Genomic DNA, 19,663 nt, shown 5'->3' on the forward strand with positions numbered 1-19,663 from the left:
CGGCTCTAGTCAGTCGCTCCACTCCGTAAACCATCATCCTTTTCTTTTCCAAAGGGAAGAAGACAAGCTTTATTAGCAGCCCACAGAGCAACTTCTGGTAAAGGCTCATTCAGGTGGGAGGTCCCGTGGCTGCAGGAGACCCTGCCCTTTGGAGACGAGGCTGGGGCAGCATCTGTGGGTCACTCTTAGAGGGAGCTGGGGGGGGGGGCAAAAGCAGCCTGTGGGGAAGGGTCTGGAGCAGTGGTTCTCAACCTTTTTAATGCCGCGACTCCCAACCTGTCGTAAGGCGAGGACTACCCAACCGGTCGTAAGTCAAGGACTACTCGACTGGTGCAGCACCGTTTGCAGACTGGGGCTTTTGGTGGGCTCAGCAGGGCAGAGACAGCCTGGACAATTCCTATTGGCTTTGGAAAGCCAACAGAATTAGACTCTATTCAAGAGAGTCTCTTCGATTGGCTTTCAAAAGCCAACAGAATAAAAGGGAGTAGCACAGCTAAGGAAAAGGGGGGGAAAAATGGCGGACTGCGTTTGGCGACCCCCGTGAAATGGCCGTTCGACCCCAAATGGGGTCCCGACCCACAGGTGGAGAACCGCTGGTCTGGAGGGTGGCACCAACCCTTCTGGGGGCTTTCAATCCACACCAGCCAGCCAGCATCTCAGCCCCCCCCCCCCCGGCCAGCCGCATTTCCTGGTGGGGGTATTCCTGTCTGGAGCTTTTTTTGGAGAGCCCGGGGCCCCCAGGAAAAAGAATAAGCCCCCCCCAGCCCCCCAAAGCAGCCTCTCGCCCAGAACTGTTGTTGGAGCCCTTGAAGGGAAAAAAAAGGGTGGGGGGCAAAGGCTGCGCGTTAAGACTTCGGGGCTGTGTGGATGTGCGTGTTGGCATTCTCCAGTTTCCATAGCCCCCGTGACAGTGGGAATTGCGCCCCTTTCCCCAAAAAAGAATCCGGAGACGCCGACGTCAGCTTTGTAGTCGCTTACATCAATAAATACATTTGACCTCTTGTGTGTTTGCGTCAGGCACGATAATCAGGCACCCGGGAGCATCGCGAAATGAACCCCAGACAGCACACACACACACACACAAGAGACAAAAAAGGAATGGGGGGACGGGAGAGAGAATGGAGAATCCCCCTTTACACCCACAGCAGCCAATCCCGACACAGGCTGCCTGGCCCACTCCCCAACCCATCCACCCCGGCTCTGGTGTCTTCCGGGCCCTCACGGCGCCCTTTGCCCTTCCAGCCGCTGAATCCAGCATCCCGCCAGTGCAGCAATCCTCGCCATCCCAAAAATGACACGAAACGACGCAAAGCAAATTTAAAAAGACGACAAACGCAGGCCGCAGCCGAGAGAGGCCGGACAGTTGTCAGCAGGGCCCGAAGGCCTTCCGAGTCCCGGGGGGTGGTGGGGGGCACAGCCGGGGCCCTCAAAGCCTCGGGCCGTGCCGGGTTTCTCGTCCGAGGCCCATTTGTGGGGCAGCATCCCTAGAAGGCGGAGCGACAGGAAGCAGAAGTGGCAATGGAAGATCTGGACCGCTTTGCCCCACGTGGGGCGCCTGGTCCTCGGAGGGCAAAGAGACCCACCCGCTTTCCCCACGGCAATGTGCAAACATGCCTCGGCGCCCCCCAAAGCCGGTGGAGCTGCTCGGAGAAGGCACTGGTGCTGCTGGGCCGGCCACCTTCCGGGGTGCCCATCCTCTCCACACGGAATGGCTAGTTGGGACTGTCTTTCGTGACTTCCTGGCCGCGGAAGGCCTGGGCCTTTCTCAGCCGGCGCCAGGGAAAGAGATTCCTGGTGGAGCAACGGATCCCTTTTTCTTCTGGGGAAAAGAGGCCGGATTCCTGCCCAGATGGGAGCTGGAAGGGACCTTGGAGGTCTTCTAGTCCAGCCCCCCGCTCAAGCGGGAGAACCTAGGCCATCTCAGACAAGGGACGGTCCAGCCTCTTCTTAAAAACCTCCAGGGACGGCGCGCCCATGATTTCTGGTGGCCAGCAGTTCCGTTGGCTGTTTGTCCTCCCTGTCAGGAAGTTTCTCCTTAGTTCCAGGTGGGTCCTCCATTAAAGAGGTTGCTTGAGCAAAAGATCCAATGGGAATGCTCTAGGAAAAGGTGTCCTTGACCGATGCTGGCGCTCTAGCTGAGCTCCTCGTGCTGAGCAGTGGACACGCCAGCCAGCGTGGTGGCCCAGTGGTTAGACTGCATGCAGTCTGACTCTGCCCACAGCCAGGAGTTTGATCCCGATAGGTTCAGAGTTGACTCAGCCTCCCATCCTTCCGAGGTCGGTAAAATGAGGACTTGGACGGCTGGGGGGGAAGGGGCTGACATTGGAAACCGCTCAGAGAAGGCACTGTAAAGTGGTATAAAAGTGCTGTTGCTATTGCTATTGGACCTTCCAAATAACAACAACAACAACAACAATAATAATAATAATAATAAAGTTGGAAGGGACCTTGGAGGTCATCTAGTCCAACCCCCTGCTCAGGCAGGAAACCCTATTCCATTCCGGACAAATAGCTGTCCACTAATAATAATAAAAATAAAATAATGATAATAATAAAGTTAGAAGGGACCTTGGAGGTCATCTAGTCCAACCCCCTTGCTCAGGCAGGAAAACCTACTCCATTCCGGACAAATGACTGTCCAGTAATAATAATAATATAATAATAATAATAAAATGGCTGTCCACTAATAATAATAATAATAATAATAATAAAGTTGGAAGGGACCTTGGAGATCATCTAGTCCAACCCCCTTGCTCAGGCAGGAAACTCTATTCCATTCCAGACAAATGGCTGTCCACTAATAATAATAATAATAATAATAATAATAATAATAATAATAATAAAGTTGGAAGGGACCTTAGAGGTCATCTAGTCCAACCCCCTTGCTCAGGCGGGAAACCCTATTCCATTCCAAACAAATGGCTGTCCAGTCTCTCCTTAAAAACTCCCAGTGTTGGAGCACTCACCGCTTCTGGAGGCAAGGAGTTCCGCTGGTTAATTGTCCTCTGCCACGACACCTCGGCAGCCTTCCGCTTTCCAAGCGCTTACAAACCCCTTCGGGATCGGAGTGAGAATCTTCCCAGGGCCCAATAACCGACCGTTCGTGGATGGCTGGTGTTTTGTTTTCGGGGCTGATGGGAAGGCCCTCTGCCCGTGCCCAGAAGCGCTGGGGAGATTCCCAGGCTGTCAGCTTCTCGCTCCCCGGGGCTCAAGAGAGCAAGGCCTGGCACGGACCCCAGATTGCCTTGGCACCCAAACCAAAACGGGATATATTTTGGGAAGCAGTGACCAACCGGCAGATGACTGCACGGCGGTGGCCAAGAAGAGCTATTTATAGCGGGTGCGAGGAGAGCCTTCACTTGGGGGTCGTCGTCGTGGCTGGCGGGAGGCAGCCTGTTCCTCCACGGAGGGCCGTGTCCCTGGCCCCCCCTCCACCAGGAATCCCTTCCAGGAGCTGCGGGAGGAGCCGAGGCCCGGCGGAGGGGAGGGGCCCGGGATGGCCAGGGCCCTGCAGAGCAGGAGGGGCCGGGAGGGTCCCCTGGAGTGCCGGGACCCCGTGCTGCAGAACGCCCTCTACACGGGCAACCTGGCCCAGGTGCAGCGGCATTTCTCCGGACGCTCCGCGGTGGACCTGGTCATCCAGGCCAAGAGCCAGGACCTGCGCTGGACCAGCCAGAAATGGGGTAAGGACAGGCGGAGAGGTCAAAGGGGTCTCCCCAGCGCGGTTGGGGCCGCGGGACCCCTCACCGGTGGCAAACGGGATGCTCAGGCTGAAATTCCTTCCCCCCCCCCAGGATGTGCGCCAACAGGTGCTCTGGGTCCAGGTAGCCCTGATCCGCCCACTAGGTGACCGGGAAGGGCCTGGCCAAAGCAGGAAGGGTGAGCCGGCCATTCCACGGGTCCATTGAATTATTTAAAACCGAATTTTTTTTAAAAAATGACTTCAGCGTTGGCCCTCCACCCTTCATTTCTTTCATAGGTTCCGTTCCCCCGTTTCCGCGATGTGAGCGTCCGGCCGTGGGTTTGGGCTGCGGTGGATTGTCCTAGGCCCGACGGGAGAGGAGGGGTCGTCGTCCCACTGGCTGCTTCCAGGAAGGGGAGGGGAGGGGATGGGGGGGTCGGGTGGGAGGAGGGACCTGCTCCTGTCCCCCTCAGCCCCCACAGCTGAAGTCCACAAGTCTTCAAGTGGCCAAGTGTGGGGACCTCTGCCCTCTAGAGCTGCTTCTACTGCGAGGGAATTTGGCTAGTGTTCCCCCAGAATCGGTCTTCCTGCAATCCGTGCCCCCTTGCCAGTGAGGAGTTGGGGGTCTCCCACCCACCCCCACTCTATCTTCTCTTGCTAAGGTTATACACTGTCCACACGCCTCACCCCATGGTTATCCCTCTGGGTTAATAATAATAATAATAATAATAATAATAATAATAATATAGTAATAGTAATATTATTAATAATAAAGTAATAATAGTAATAATAGCAATAGTAATATTATTATTAATAGTAATATTAATAATAAAGTAATAATAGTAATAGTAATAATAATAGTAATAATAATAAAGTAATATTAATATTAATATTAATAATAATAATAATAATAATAATAATAATAAAGTTGGAAGGGACCTGGGAGGTCATCTAGTCCAACCCCCTGTTCAGGCAGGAAACCCTATATACCATTTCAGACAAATGGCTGTCCAGTCTCTTCATAATAATAATAATAATAATAATAATAATAATAATAATAATAATAAAGTTGGAAGGGACCTGGGAGGTCATCTAGTCCAACCCCCTGCTCAGGCAGGAAACCCTATATACCATTTCAGACAAATGGCTGTCCAGTCTCTTCATAACAACAAGAATAACAACAATAATAATAAAGTTGGAAGGGACCTTGGAGGTCATCTAATCCAGCCCCCTGCTCAGGCAGGAAACCAACATACCATTTCAGATAAAAGTTTCTTAGGCAAAAGGAAGCCGAGTCCTGTGGAAAGGGGACCAAAAAGGTTCCTTGGAGGAAATGTCTCATAGGAAGAAGACAGCGGACACTCACCTGTCTGAATTGGTGTAGGTCCTCCTGCTTGAGCAGGGGGGGCTGGACTAGAAGACCTCCAAGGTCCCTTCCAGCTTCTATTCTGTTCTGTTCCATTAATTCTTATTCTATTCCATTCCATTCCATATTTTCTATTCTGTTCTGTTGTGTTCTGTTCCATTTTTCTATTCTATTCCATTCCATTTTATTCCATTCCATATTTTCTGTTCTGTTCTGTTCCGTTCCATTTTTCTATTCTATTCCATTCCATTCCATATTTTTTATTCTGTTCTGTTCCATTCCATCTTTCCTATTCTATTCCATATTTTCTATTGTTCTGTTCCGTTCTGTTCCTTTCCGTTCTATTCCATTCCATTCCATATTTTCTGTTCTGTTCTGCTCCATTCCATTTTTTTCTATTCTATTCTATTCCATTCCATATTTTCTATTCTATTCTGTTCCGTTCCATTCCATTTTTCTATTCTATTCTATTCCATTCCATATTTTCTACTGTTGTTCTGTTCTGTTCCATTCCGTTCATTTTTTCTATTCTATTCCATTCCATTCTATTCCATTCCATATTTTCTGTTCTGTTCTGTTCCGTTCCGTTCTATTCTATTCCATTCCATTCCATTGTATTCCATATTTTCTATTCTATTCTATGCTATGCTATGCTCTGCTCTGCTCTGCTCTGCTCTGCTCTGCTCCACTCCACTCTACTCCAAAGTTCTGCAGGCTCCAAAACCTCCCCATGAAGACCACCCACCCTCCCCCGTTCCTCAGCTCCTGAGTCCCTCGGAATTCGAGCTCTCCAGAGCTTTAGCCCCTGAAGACACCCCCCCCACCAGACCAGCAAGCAGGCACTTCTGTCCCCCCCCCCGGTGAGGTTCTGGGCTTCTCCAAAGAGCCCTTCCGTGGGGGACACGCACTCAGGACGCCAGGAGAGGCTGAAAGCCCATGTTGCCTTTCTCAAACCTGCTTTGTCGGGCCCGTCAGCTCCCGGCGTCGCTTCGGTTGAACCAGGAAAAAAAAAATAGGGCAGCCCTGAACGCGCCAGCCTTAAGGCCTCTGGCCGGCCGGGCGCGGATCCGGGGGGGGGGGGAGGCTGTGGCCGGACATACACACACACACACACACAGAGAGAGACAGACAGACAGACAGACAGACAGACGAACGATCTTCCCTCCGCCCATGGAGCCCATCGCGGCGCGCACAGCGCGGGGAGCGGCCCTCGTTTTTTGGCAGGCGCTGGTGACGGGCGACGGCTGCGCCCTCCTCGGCTGCCTGGCCGAGCCCGGGAGCGGCCTGGGGGCCAACTCCGTCTTCGACATCAGCGACTCGGACGAGTGGCGCCAGTACCGCTCCAACGCCCGCCAGCTCAGTGCGCCCGGGGGACGAGAGAGAGCGGAGCGCGGGCCGGCCAGGCCAGCGGTCCCCAACCTGTCCGCCTTCTGCGGACCGTTAGGACGGGAGAAGGGAGCTGTAATGGGCCGCGTCCCGGGGGGTGGTGGTGTTGGGGACCCCTCGCTAGGCGGATCCAGAGCGAGGCTGTGGAGGCGGCGGTGGCGGCCTACCTCTCCAAGACCCTTCTCCCTCTCCGTGGGCAGGGGAAGGGGGACCCCCGGCTCGACCCCCCGGCTTTCCCCGTCCGGGGCGGCTGATCCACCCCCCCCCCCGCCGTTGTCTCCCCGCAGGGCTGTGGTCCCTGACCTACGAGCAGGAGCTGACCACGCCGCTCCACATCACGGCCAGCCGCGGCTACCTGGACTGCTTGCGCCACCTGCTGCTGCGCGGGGCCGAGGTGGACCTGGCGCCCGGCGGACAGACGGCCCTGCACGCGGCTTGCGCCGCCGGCGCCGCCGACTGCGTCCGCCTGCTGCTCTCCTTCGGCGCCGACCCGGCGGCCGTCTCGGACGGCGGCTTCCAGCCGCTCCACCTCTGCCGGAGCCCCGGCTCGAGCGAGTGAGTAGCTCCCGAGAAGGTTTGGGGTCTTTCCACCCCGCGTGGGTCTCCCCCCCCCCTTTGGGCTGGTTGACTTCCAAGAGCCAGGAAACGGAGACGGGAGGAGCCCCCCCCCAATAACGGGGCAGTCGGGAGGCCGCGGAAGCCAGAGGCCGGTCCACTGGATCCCGCCCAATCCCGGGCTTCTTCCAGGTGCATGGGCGGCCAACTGCGAAGGGGTGTCGGAACCCGCCAATTCTGTACCCCGGGCTGGGGCGTCTCCTCCACCCGCTCAGCCTTGAGCCTCGCCCGCCCTGACCCCTTCCAGGTGGGACTCCCCTAGTTTTCCTTTCCCGAGAGTAGGAACAACCAACCCCCCCCCACTCCCCCCGCCACCCCATCCAAAGGGAAAGGCGGGCGGTGGTTGGACGTGTTTTAGCCCAAGAATCGCTTAAGGCCGCGATTCCAGCTGGGACTCGGTTTCATGGGAAAAGAAGGGTTTGGGCGCGCGGATTGGGGTGGGGACACGAGGTGGGGCCGCTGCAGGAAAGGCCGTTGGCAACCGGCCAATGGGCGCACGGCCGCCTTTTCAGCTGGGGGGGGGGGAAGAGAAAGGCCGTCTAGGACGGTGGTGGCGAACCTTTTAGAGGCCGAGTGCCCAAACTGCAACCCAAATCCCACTTATGTATGGCCAAACCCCCCCCCCCGTGGCCCGCTGGCTATGGCTACGGTGGTCGTGGCAGATGGGTGGGCTTGATCACCTGGATGTTACTCATGGGGAGGGACGCCTGTGGGGGCCGGGCAGGGTTGGGGGAGATCCGGGGGGGGGTCTCTGGTGGGTGGGACGATGGGCAGGGGCTCGTCCTGCGGGGTGAGGCGAGGCAGGGGCCGGGGCGGCTGCTGGCTGACACCATCGCCCCCCCACACACACACACAGAGGCTGGCGCATGGGTGCTGAGAAGCACCCGGCCACGCGGGACCTCGACCAGTTAGCGGGGGGGGGGGCTGGTTGAAGAAGGGACAGTTGGCATCTCCGGGGCATGGCGCCCGCTCCCACGGAGTGCCGCCTCTGAGCGCCATAGGTTCACCACCACGGCTCTAGGAGGTTGTGGGGGGGGGCGGGCAAAATGGGGAGGGCGGTGTCGTCTGCCCCCTTTGGAAGAGCAGGAAAGGAAAGGGTTAGGGTTAGGGGTTAGGGGGGTGCACAAGACAGACCCGGCGGCCTCAGCCCCGCTTTCCTCTCCGTTCCCAGGTGCGCTCGCCTCCTGCTCAGCCACGGGGCTCCGGTGAACGGCGCGTCGGAGGAGGAAGGGGACACCCCGCTGCACGTGGCGGCCCGGCTGGGCCTGCCGGAGCTGGTGGGCCTCTTCCTGCAGCACGGGGCCGACCTGGAGGCCACCAACGGCGAGGGGGAGACCCCGCTGATCGCCGCCTGCAGCCCGGCGCACTCCGCCCGGGCCGCGGAGGCGCACTTCGACGTGTGTCGGCAGCTGGTGGAGGCCGGCGCCCGGGTGAACGCCGCCGACCGCGACCGGCAGCGGCCCCTGCACCAGGCCTCCAAGAACGCCAACGCCCGCGTCGTGGCGCTACTCCTGGCCCGCGGCGCCAACGTCAACATCATGAGCTACAGCGGCAACACGGCGCTCCACAACGCCCTCCAGGTGGCGGCCTACCGGCTGGAGCACCAGCCCGAGCTGACCGTGCGCCACTTGCTGAACCACGGCGCGGTGCGCGTCTGGCCCGGGGCTCTGCTCAAGGTGCCGAGGGGGCGCTGGGCTCCATCCAAAGGGTCCCGGGGCCAAGGGCGCGCGGTCTCCCCTCGCCCCACCTAAGGCCGCGAGGCGGGCGGGGGGGGGGAAGGAGGTGGCTGGAGCCGACCGGACTGCACGTGCTCTGGGGAGGGGAGGGCCTGTGGATCGCCCGCCAAAAGCAGCGCCGGTTTCCTCGTGTGTGTGTGTGTGTGTGTGTGTGTGTGTGTGTGATGACGAGGCTGCTGCATTGAACGGCGCAACCCGCCTCGTTTTGGCGCAGAGGCAGATAAGCCGAGCGGGATTGGCGCAGGGCAATCCAGAGGCGCCCGCGGGCCTACCGCCAAACCCTCCCGGCCTTCGGGATCCTAGTACTTTGGGATTTGGGTCGCTCTCCCCTCTGGGGGGGGTGGGTGGGGGGGGTTTTGTGGATAGCCTGAATATGCAGCCGTGGCCGCGCCGTTTAAGTCCGAAGGAAAGGTGGGGGCGCGCCGCGGGGCTGCGCGCAACGCGCACCCCACCCTGGCCTAACCGGACTCGGATCCCCGGGTTTGTTCGGCCTGGTGTTCAAGGGAGAGGCGGGGTGGGAGAGGGCAGGGCTCCAAAGGGGCGGGGGGGGCAGGTGGGTAGCCCGGGGACGTTTAAAAAGACCCGGAGGTCGAAGTTAATTCTGGCTCGTTGCGCTGCCCTCCGCTGCGCCCTGATTGCAGTGGATACGAGCTGCGGCGCTCGTCCCGAGGGCAGGTCGGGGTGGTGGTGAAAGGCGGGGCTGGTGGATGTCCCAGGACAGCGAAGCGGTTCACACCACCGCGCCGGGCGGTGGCCTGGGACACTTCGGCCTGAAACGGGCCACTTGCGCGCTTTCCCACGACCTCATCCCCCTCTTCACGCCGGGACCCTTCCAAGGGGGGGGGGATTCGGGGCCTGCGCTCAACAGTAACAGCCTCCCCCCAACCCACTTTCTTCCTGCCCTCCCCCCACCTCCGACCTCCACAGGTGCTGCGCCACTGCTGCGCTTCTCCCCGCACGGTCGAGACCCTGCTCAACTGCTACGCGCGTGTGCCGGTGACGGAGGCCTGGCAGCAGGCGGTCCCCGAAGAGCTGGTGCGGGTGAGTCGGGGGACAGTCCGAGGCACGGGGCGGCCCCGGGGAGGGGGGCTGCTTCCTCCCCCCCGTTCTCACCGCCTCCGCTTCTTCCTTCTCTGCAGCAGCACCCCGGCTTCTTCCGCTCCCTCTTCGCCCTGGGCCAGGGCCCGCGCAGCTTGCAGCACCTGGCCCGCTGCGCCCTCCGCAGTTGCCTGGAAGGCCGCCTCCTCCAGGCCCTGCCCCACCTCCGGCTGCCCCCCGCCTTGGAACAGTTCGTGCTGCTTCGCTTCGAGGACCTGCTTTACTAGCCCCCCCCCGCCTCCCCGGGGCAGGGGCTATCTGGAATCCCAGCCGAGCGAAGCGCCCTTCAGCCGGGCCCGACAGAGACGGCGGGAGAGCCCAGGACGCTTCCAGCACTGGCTCGGAGCGCCGGGACGGCCGGACCACCCCCCTCCCACCGGACAGCGCGGGGAGGGAGGATCGGAACCGACCCGCCCTTGCCGGCGGGAAGCTCCCGGAGGCGAGCGAGGCTGGAGAAAGATCCAGAGATCTGCCAGAGGAAAAAAAAGGCCGGGGTTGCGCCCGCTTCCCGGGAGCGGAGAGACTGGGGGAGCCCCCCCCCCCACGGCGGCTTTAGGGCTCCGGGGCTCCCGAACTTATCGCCCTGGCCCGCCCCGGCTGCATTCCTGGCTGGAGAGCACTTGGGGGGGGGCACTGGACCCGAGAGTGACTTGAGCCTCCCCACCTCCCCGTCTGAGCCCCCAAACCGACGTGGGAATCCCTGGAAAGGTGGAAAGCAAACGGGCAGAGACTCCGTCCCGCAGGCCCGGAGAAACAACACTCCCCCCCCCCGCCGTCGCCTTTCTCTCGCCCGGAAAGAGATCCGGGCTGTTTTGTAGATTGCCCGGGTGCGTAATAAAGACGCTACTGCTGCTGCTCCTCCGCTGTGCGTGGCTGTGCCTGGGGGGCCTCTCCTCCTCCTCCGCGATCTTGGGAAAGGCAGCGGAGGACGGACCGTCGCCGGAAGAGTCAGCTTGCCTGAAACGGGAGAGGTTCCCCTGCTGGAGCCAGGGGTTGGACTGGATGACCTCCGAGGTGCCTTCCAGCTCTTCTTCTACGATTCTGTAAGGGTCTCCTGCTCGAGCAGCAAGGGGTTGGACTGGATGACCTCCGAGGTCCCTTCCAGCTCTTCTACGATTCTGTAAGGGTCTCCTGCTCGAGCAGCAAGGGGTTGGACTGGATGACCTCCGAGGTCCTTTCCAGCTCTATTCTGATTGATTGATTGAAATGGTCTAGGTTGAACATGGGGCTGGACTAGATGACCTCCGAGGTCACTTCCAACTCTTCTTCTATGATTCTGTAAGGGTCCGCTGCTTGAGCAGCAAGGGGTTGGGCTAGATGACCTCCAAGGTCCCTTCCACCTCCATTCTGATTGATTGATTGAAATGGTCTAGGATCTCCGGCTTGAGCAGGGAGCTGGACTAGATGACCTCAGGCCCCTTCCAGCTCCATTCTGATTGATTGATTGATTGAAATGGTCTAGGGTCTCCTGCTCGAGCAGGGGGCTGGACTAGATGACCTCCGAGGTCCCTTCCAGCTCTATTCTGATTGATTGATTGATTGAAATGGCCTAGGGTCTCCTGCTCGAGCAGGGGGCTGGACTAGATGACCTCAGAGGTCCCTTCCAACTCTTCTTCTACGATTCTGTAAGGGTCTCCTGCTCAAGCAGCAAGGGGTTGGACTAGATGACCTCCGAGGTCCCTTCCAGCTCTATTCTGATTGATTGATTGATTGAAATGGTCTAGGTCTCCTGCTCGAGCAGTGGGCTGGATTAGATGACCTCCGAGATCCCTTCCAGCTGTTCTACGATTCTGTAAGGGTCTCCTGCTCCAGCAGCAAGGGGTTGGACTAGATGACCTCCGAGATCCCTTCCAGCTCTATTCTGATTGATTGATTGATTGATTGATTGATTGATTGAAATGGTCTAGGGCAGGGGTAGGCAACCTTGGCTCTTTTATGACTCGTGGACTTCAATTCCCAGAATTCCTGAGCCAGCTGTGCTGGCTCAGGAATTCTGGGAGTTGAAGTCCACGAGTCATAAAAGAGCCAAGGTTGCCTACCTCTGGTCTAGGGTCTCCTGCTCGAGCAGGGGGCTGGACTAGATGACCTCCGAGGTCCCTTCCAGCTTTAATTCTAAGTCCCAAGGGAGAGGAGCCCGGCAGTGCCCGATGAGTGGGCAGATGGCCAGAAGCGGACTAGCTAGCTAAGGCCCCGTGTGGCGCTCCCACCGGTTACCGCCAGGCGGCGCGGCGGACACTTCGAGCCCCAGACCAAGGGCAGCGCCGGAGCAAAGGACTGGCGAGGCGAGGGGAGGGGGGGGGTCGTCGTGGCGTGATGGGGGGGGGGCGGCCTGTTGCTCGGCTTGGGAAACTTTAAGTGGAGAGGAACTGCATCCCTGAGGGAATCCCAGGTCCTGGGGGGGGGGCTGAGGGGGGGTTGTCCTTGGAGGGCTAAAGTCCTGGCAGAGTCCATTGGATGCCCTGGCTGGGTGGGAAACCACACGAGGGGGGGGGCTTCCCCTCTCCTACGCTTCCACACACCCCCTCCCCCGCAGCCTGTGCCAACCCCCTTGCGGTCCACATCCCGGAGCAAAGGCAGTCCGCCCACCCCTCTCCGGAGCGCCGGGAGGGGGTCCCCGGGAGAGGCACTGCGCGCAACAGGTCGCCGGCCAGGCGAGCGGTTTGCGCCCCCCCTTTCCTCCCTCCCTCTCGCTCGCCCCCTCACGGCTCTGGCCGCCCCCAGGGGGGGCAGGGGGGGCAGGTGACCCCCCACTTCCCACCCTGAGACGAGGGGCGCCAGGCGGCCCCCTCCCCTTCTCCCACCGGCTGCGCAAGAAGGGACCCCCCCAAAAGGATTTTAACAAAAAAAAAGTCTGTTGTGTGTGTTTGCGTGTGTGAGTGTGAGTGTCAGGCCAGCAGCCCTCCCCCTCCCGGTTCTCCCGGGAAGAGCTCAGCCCTGGCACGGGAAAGCCGTGCCACCCCCGAAGCAGCCACCGTGCCACCCCGGAGTGCCGAGGGGAGCAGAGAAGGGCAGCCTGGCACCCCCCGAGGCGACGGCAAGCGCGGGGACCCGATCCGTTCCCCCCTCCTCCGGGAGTCGCTGGGGCCGAGCCCGGGGAGCGCGGGGCGGGGTCCATGGGTGGGAGACTCCCCTGCGACCCCCCCCACTCCTCCGCCTCCCCACCCACCCACCCCCGCACGGGGGCGGGGGGGGGCAGCTGGTCCCGCCCCAGCCGCACAAAAGGCGCTCCTTGTGCGCGCCCGGCCGGTAATTGGCACTCATCAATCACCGGTCATAATGGCTGATGAGGCGGGAGGGGGCGGCCCTTCCCAGGGGGGAGGGGGCGCCCGGCCGCTCCAGTGGGAACCCGCCGCTGCCTGCTTGCCTGGCCGCGGGGCGGGGAGGCTTCTGGGGGGAACTCAAGCGGAATTTGAGGAAGATGGATGAGAGCGGCGGAGGCAGGGCGACACCCCTTCCCCCTCCCCTGCTATTGCCTTCTCCTCCTCCTCCTCCTCCTCCTCCTCCTCCTCCTGCTCCTCCCTCCCTCCCTCCCTCCTCGCCCGCCCGCCCTCTCTCGGCAGACAGCGCCAGCCCAGCGCCACGGCGAGGCGTCGGCGAGGCAGCTCCGTCGAAGATCTTCCCCCCACCGCCACCCCCGGCCAGGCTTTGGAAAGGGGGCCGCGCTGCTTCCGCCGGAGCGGGGGCTCCGACGGACTCTGGCGGGCGGGCGGGCGGGCGGGGGGTGGCCCCAGCCGGGCCGGTAAGTGCCGGCGGGGTCGGGCCCCGCCGCCGCCATGCAGAGGCCAAGTAGCGGCCAGGGCGCCGCCTTCTCCATCGACTCGCTGATCGGCCACTCGCCGCCCGCCCCGCGCTCCGGCCCGCTGCTCTACACCGGCTACCCCATGTTCATGCCTTACCGGCCGCTGGTCCTGCCCCACGGGCCGCTCCAAGCCGCCAGCGGGCTCCCCCCGCTGGCCCCGCTGGCTTCCTTCGCCGGCCGCCTCGGCAACTCCTTCTGCGCCGGCCTGGGCCAAGCCGTCCCGTCCATGGTGGCCCTGACCACCGCCTTGCCCAGCTTCGGAGAGGCGCCGGACGGCTTCTACCCGCCCCAGGAGCTGCCGGGGGCCGGGCGGAGCAGCGCCGAGCCCCCCGGTCGCCGTCGCGGCGGGGCCGAAGCGCTGGAGAGCGGCGACCTCTCTCCGGTTCGGGACAAAGGAGCGCCGGAGCCACCGCTGCACTTCGCGGAGAACTTTCCCGGCTTGGCAGGTGGGTCTCTCCCGCGACCGGTGGGTGGGTGGGCTGTGGGGAGGAAGCGTCGGGAACGGACCCCCCCCCGGCTGCTGACAGGAGCGAGAACTTTCCTCGCCGTGGGAAAGTTTGCTGACCCAGAAGGAGCGTTGGGGGGAGGTCAAGGCGGCGGTGGGAACCGAACCAGCCTCCAAGGGGTGCGCGGTGAAGCAAGCGGCGACCCTCACGGTGGCCGCGGTCCCTTCTCTCTTCCCCCCCCCCCCGGGCCAGCGGGCGCCCTGCACCCCCAAACCTCGCCCTCCTCCCGCGCCTCGTTCCTGAGCGCCCGGTGCCCCCACGGGGATCGGTCCAGTCCCGCAGCCCCCCGCGCCGGCGGGCTCAGCTGTCGGGGCAAAGGGCGCTTCCCTCTCGGAGGACACGCGGTCGTCTGGATGAGTCTCTTCCGGCTCCGCGCCTCCCCGCTGCAGCTTGTCCGGAGAGCGCAAGGACCTTTCTCCGGACACGGCGCGCTCTGGTGGGCCGGCGGGTCGGGGGGGGGCTGCAGCGTCCGGAAAGCCCCCCCCCGGGCAGGAGGGGACGGAGCTGTCCCTGGTCCCGCGGAGCCGCCTCTTCCCCACGCGCGACCCGTGGGAACCGGAGCCGCCTCGCCACCTTCCCCGCTCCGGGGAAGCGTACCGGTGCTCGGATTCCAGCAGGTCCGTCCCGGCCTCGGCAGGAAAAAAAGGGGGGGGCGCCCCGGAGACTGTTGGGGGGGGGTTCCGACCGCGGGACGGGACGCCTGCGGCCGAGGGTCCGGTTCTCGCGGAAAGAACGGCTCGGGCGGGTCGGCCCGGGGCCCAGACCCAGCCGGGAGCCTCTTTCCACCGTGGCGGAGGGTCCGGAGGGGGGTCTGCGAAGTCCGTGGGGAGGGGGGAGGTTGTAGCTAACAGGGGCCGAAACGCACGCGGCGCGCGCGGGGGGGGGGTAAACTTACTCCCGAGTTACTCCCGTTACGGCATCCGGGGGAGTGGGGTTACACTCCGGATCGGAGTCGGTTTTGACGCCGAAGAAGGGAATGGGGGGCAACCCCCGTGGCGGCCGACCGCCTGGTTTGGGGGGGCAAGGATGCCACCCCTTTGCTGCCCCCCCCGCACGCCTAACACGGAGCAGTGTGTGTGTGTGTGTGTGTGTGTGTGTGTGTGTATGGACATTTAACGATCACTAAATCAAGGGAGGATGATGAAGAAGAAGAACGTCCCAATCTTGGAATTTCTATTCCCACCCCCCCTTTGGGGGGTCTTGGGGGGCCCCCGCTTCCTGCCCCTCAGCAGCCAGCCCTGCAAGGCAGCCCCCTCCCCAAGTCCCAGTCCTGGCATGGCCTGGAGACCTCCGGGAGAAGCAGCCCCGACTCTAAAGGCTGCCCCTCCCCCACAGCTCTTGGGGGGGCCCTGCGGTGAGCGGACGGCCCCCCCTCCGCCGTGGAGGGATCCCAAGAGCCCCGGGAGGACCGCGGGATCCGATTGGAGAAGGGAGCGTCCAGGGATCCTTCGGGGCGAGGGGCAGAGGGCGCTGCCACGCAGGCTTCTAGGATGGAAACTGGCGCTTCTCCAGGGAATCCCATCCCGGAAGGCTTGGGACCACAGCCTCCGTCATCCCCGTCCCTAATCCGGCTCGGCTTGCTAAGAAAGGGCGCTGACTGTCCGCCCCGCCGGCAGCCTCAGCCCATCTCCGTCGCCGGCAGCCCCGCCGCCCGCAGAAGCGGCGGCTGGCCCGGCGCTGCGCGGGATCCCCTGCTGCCTGTGGATCGCGTCTGGGTTTGGCGACGGCGCTGCCTCCTCCTTCCCGGGGCGCTTGCCCGCCAAGGCCCCGGAGGCGGCGCCCGGTTGGATGGCTGGTTCCGAGCGCCGCGCCCCGTCGGTGGGCGATGACCGCCGGCTAGACGGGAAGCTGATATCCCATCAAACGGAATTAAGGACAATCAAAGGCAATCAAAGCTACGTGCGGCTGGTGGCAGGAGCCCTTGAGGTAGAGGAAGCGTCCTCCCCTCGCCGACGCGGCAGACCACCTCGCCCGCTTTCCCCTCGCGTCGGCTGCGCTTCTTCGAGCCGGCCAGAAAGACCCTCTGCACACGCCCAGAGGCCCTGGGGCCTCGGCTCACGCCCGCCCTCGCTGCTTCGCCCTTTCCGCGGGAGCGGCCGCGGGGGTCAGGAGGGCTGCGCTGCAAAGGAGGGTGGCAGAGGCCAGGCCTCCCCCCCTCTCCCCGCGCAGCGCGCCTCGGTGCCTTTTCTCGGGAGCCTCCCCCCAAGACACCCCCCCCCGAAGCCCTGTCAAGACTAGGGGGGGAAGGGGGTGTCCATCAACAGGACGGGAGGGCTTCAGAAAGCGCGGCGGGCGGGGGGAGAAGGAGCGAGCGCCGCCTCGGAAAACGGCCGAAGGAGCGGCGCCTCGTCCGGGTAAGAAATTCAGCCCGGCGGACGGCAGCCCCCGAAGCAGGACGGCAGCCGGAAAGAAAGAACACCCCTTCTCGGGCCGGCCGAAGGCGCCAAGTCCGGCCCTCTTCCTCTTCCTCCGCCTCCGCAGGGCGCTTCGGCCCCGCCGCGCAAGAGGCTGCCCGCAGCTGCTGCCCTTTCCCGGCCTAGACCAGGTGGGCCAAAGGCTCGCGGAGACGCTGCGTCTGCCCTGCCCGAGCGCCAAGAAGCGGTCCCGCCCGAGGCGCGCGCGCGTGTGTGCGTGTGTGCGTGTGTGTGATTCCGGGGTGTGTGTGTGTGTGTGTGTGTGTGTGTGTGTGTGTGTGTGTGTTGGGCCGCCTCTAGCCCGTCCGGACCCTGAGCAAAAACCCCCACCAGAGGGAGGGAGGGAGGGAGAGAGAGATGGAGGGAGGGAGGGAGGGAGCGGGTAGGCCGTGGCTTCCGCTGCTGCCGGTTGGGGAAAGCAGGCGGGCCGGTGGGGGGCAGCCGGTGGGCCCGGGAGGAGTAACCCAGGTCTGATGCCTTTCTTCCTCCCCCCTCTCCCCCTCCCTGCCTCCCTCATTCTCTCTCCGTCCCTCTGTCCCTCCCTTTCTCCCTCTCCTTCCCTCCTCCTCTCTGCCTCCTTTCTCTCTCCCTCTCTCCATCCCTCTCTCCCTGTCCCTGTCTCCTTCCCTCCTTCTCTCCATCCCTCTCTCTGCCTCCTTTCTCTCTCTCCCTCTCTCTACCTCCCTCTCTCCCTGTCCGTCTCCTTCCCTCCTCTCTCTCCATCCCTCTCTCTCTCTGCCTCCTTTCTCTCCCTCCCTCCCTCTCCCTCCCTCCCTCTGTCCCTGTCTCCTTCCCTCCTTCTCTCTCCATCCCTCTCTCTCTGCCTCCTTTTTCTCTCTCTCTCTCCCTCCATCCCTCTCTCCCTGTCCCTATCTCCTTCCCTCCTTCTCTCTCCATCCCTCTCTCTGCCTCCTTTCTCTCTCTCTCTCTCCTTCCCTCTCTCCCTGTCCCTGTCTCCTTCCCTCCTTCTCTCTCTCCATCTCTCTCTCTCTCTGCTTCCTTTTCTCTCTATCCTTCCCTCTCTCCCTGTCCCTGTCTCCTTCCCTCCTTCTCTCCCTCCCTCCCTCTCTCTCTCCCTGCCTCCCTCCTTCTCTCCCTCTGCCCCTGTCTCCTTCCCTTTCTCTCTCTCCATCTCTTCCCTGTCTCCTTTCTCTCCTCTCCCTCCCTCTCCCTCCCTGTCTCCCTTCTTTCTTTCCCTCCTTCACTCCCTCCCTCTCCCCTCCCTCCCTCTCTTCTTCCTTCTCTCCCTCCCTCCGTCTCCCTCCTTCCTCCTCTCTCCCCTCCCTCTTTCTGCCTCCCTCCCTCCTCCTCTCCCTCTCCCCTCTTCCTTCCTTTCTCTCTCTCTTCTTGATTCCTCCCTCTCTCCCTCTCCCTCTCTCCTCCCTCCTTCTCTCCCCCCCTCCCCAGGCGGCGGCAAGGGCGCTTACAGCTCGGACGAGGAGGCGGCGGCGGCGGCGGCGGACGAGCGGCCGGGCGAGGCGGGCTGCGGCAGCGAGCGGGAGGAGGCGAGCTCGGCCGAGGCGGACAGCGACGACGAGCCTTTCCCGGAGGCTCCCGGCGGCGCGGCGGGGACGGGGGCCACGGGCAAGGCCAAGCGGGGCGCGGGCCAGCAGGCGGCGGCGGCGATGCCTCCCCCCGGGGCCGGGCCGGCCGCCCCCTCCTCCTCCTCTTCCTCCTCTTCCTCCTCCTCGTCGTCGTCCGGGCCGGGCAAGAGCCGGCGGCGGCGCACGGCCTTCACCAGCGAGCAGCTGCTGGAGCTGGAGAAGGAGTTCCACTGCAAGAAGTACCTGAGCCTGACGGAGCGCTCGCAGATCGCGCACGCCCTCAAGCTGAGCGAGGTGCAGGTCAAGATCTGGTTCCAGAACCGGCGGGCCAAGTGGAAGCGCATCAAGGCCGGCAACGTCAGCGGCCGCTCCGGCGAGCCGGTCCGGAACCCCAAGATCGTCGTGCCCATCCCGGTCCACGTCAACCGCTTCGCCGTCCGCAGCCAGCACCAGCAGCTCGAGCAGGCCCAGCGGCCCTGAGGAGGAGGCCCCCCCCCCGCCGCTGTACAGCCCCCCCCTACACTTATTTATTCGTGTAAAGCCTGTACATAAGGGGCGCCCCCTCCCCCTCCCCCCTCCTGTACATAAGCCCCCCGTGTCCCTCCCTTTTGTACAGATGACCCCCCCAATGTCCCCTCCCCTCCCTTCTGTACATAAGCCCCCCACCGACCGTCCCCTTCCTTTTGTACATAAGACCCCCCCAATGTCCCTCCCTCCCCCTCCCTTTTGTACATGACACCGCCCAATGTCCCCCTCCCCCTACATAAGCCCCTCCCGTCCCTTCCCCTCCCTTTTGTACATAAGCCCCCCCATGTCCCTCCTTCCCCCTCCCTTTTGTACATAAGCCACCCCAATGTCCCTCCCCCTCCCTTTTGTACATAAGCCCCCCAATGTCCCTCCCTCCCCCTCCCTTTTGTACATAAGCCCCCCAATGTCCCTCCCCTTTTGTACATAAGCCCCCCAATGTCCCTCCCTCCCCCTCCCTTTTGTACATAACCCCAATGTCCCTCCCTTCCCTTTTGTACATAAGCCCCCCAATGTCCCTCCCCCTCCCTTTTGTACATAAGCCCCCCCAATGTCCCTCCCTCCCCCTCCCTTTTGTACATAAGCCCCCCAATGTCCCTCCCCTTTTGTACATAAGCCCCCCAATGTCCCTCCCTCCCCCTCCCTTTTGTACATAACCCCAATGTCCCTCCCTCCCCTTTTGTACATAAGCCCCCCCAATGTCCCTCCCTCTCCCTGCGCCCCCCCGTTATCTGTTCCGTCCAGTGCGTTGACCAATAAATCTATTTTATATGGACCGGCTCTACTCCCCCTAGTGGTCGACTCCCCCCAGTGGGCAGGGGGGAGACGGGGAGGGAACGTCCACCCGGACCGGGGCTGCCCCACGGAGGGGGGGTCTCCCGCCAACCCCACCGGGTGAGGGGCTGCCCCACGGATCTTGGGCGCCTGCCACCCCGCCCTGTGGAACTTGGTTCCTGCCACCCCGCCCCACAGATCATGGGCACCTGTCACCC

The 19,663-nt window shown here is 62.5% G+C and overlaps 2 protein-coding genes across 4 annotated transcripts; both read left to right on the forward strand.

Moving 5' to 3' along the window:
- Nucleotides 1–3,359: 3,359 nt before the first annotated feature.
- On the forward strand, nt 3,360–18,204 carry ASB10 (ankyrin repeat and SOCS box containing 10). Of its 3 annotated transcripts, none has more exons than XM_039365738.1 (6): nt 3,360–3,683; nt 6,722–6,989; nt 8,221–8,725; nt 9,713–9,826; nt 9,925–10,926; nt 18,010–18,187. In XM_039365738.1, exons 1-5 carry the CDS (start codon nt 3,497–3,499, stop codon nt 10,108–10,110), a joined length of 1,260 nt encoding a protein of 419 aa, XP_039221672.1. In that variant the 5' UTR covers nt 3,360–3,496; the 3' UTR covers nt 10,111–10,926; nt 18,010–18,187. The 3 variants fall into 3 exon arrangements, with proteins under 3 accessions (XP_039221672.1, XP_039221671.1, XP_039221670.1); XM_039365737.1 differs by lacking the exon at nt 3,360–3,683 and adding an exon at nt 5,650–6,408 and having other exon boundaries at nt 9,928–10,926; nt 18,010–18,204; XM_039365736.1 differs by lacking the exon at nt 3,360–3,683 and adding an exon at nt 5,651–6,408 and having other exon boundaries at nt 18,010–18,193.
- GBX1 (gastrulation brain homeobox 1) lies at nt 13,646–18,626 on the forward strand. The gene is made up of 2 exons (XM_039365742.1): nt 13,646–14,128; nt 18,010–18,626. Exons 1-2 carry the CDS (start codon nt 13,657–13,659, stop codon nt 18,624–18,626), a joined length of 1,089 nt encoding a protein of 362 aa, XP_039221676.1. The 5' UTR covers nt 13,646–13,656.
- The last annotated feature ends 1,037 nt before the right edge of the window (nt 18,627–19,663 follow it).

Source organism: Crotalus tigris, unplaced genomic scaffold, assembly GCF_016545835.1.
Source record: "Crotalus tigris isolate CLP2741 ecotype Arizona unplaced genomic scaffold, ASM1654583v1 scf7180000020177.261782, whole genome shotgun sequence".
NCBI classification, from domain to species: domain Eukaryota; kingdom Metazoa; phylum Chordata; class Lepidosauria; order Squamata; family Viperidae; genus Crotalus; species Crotalus tigris.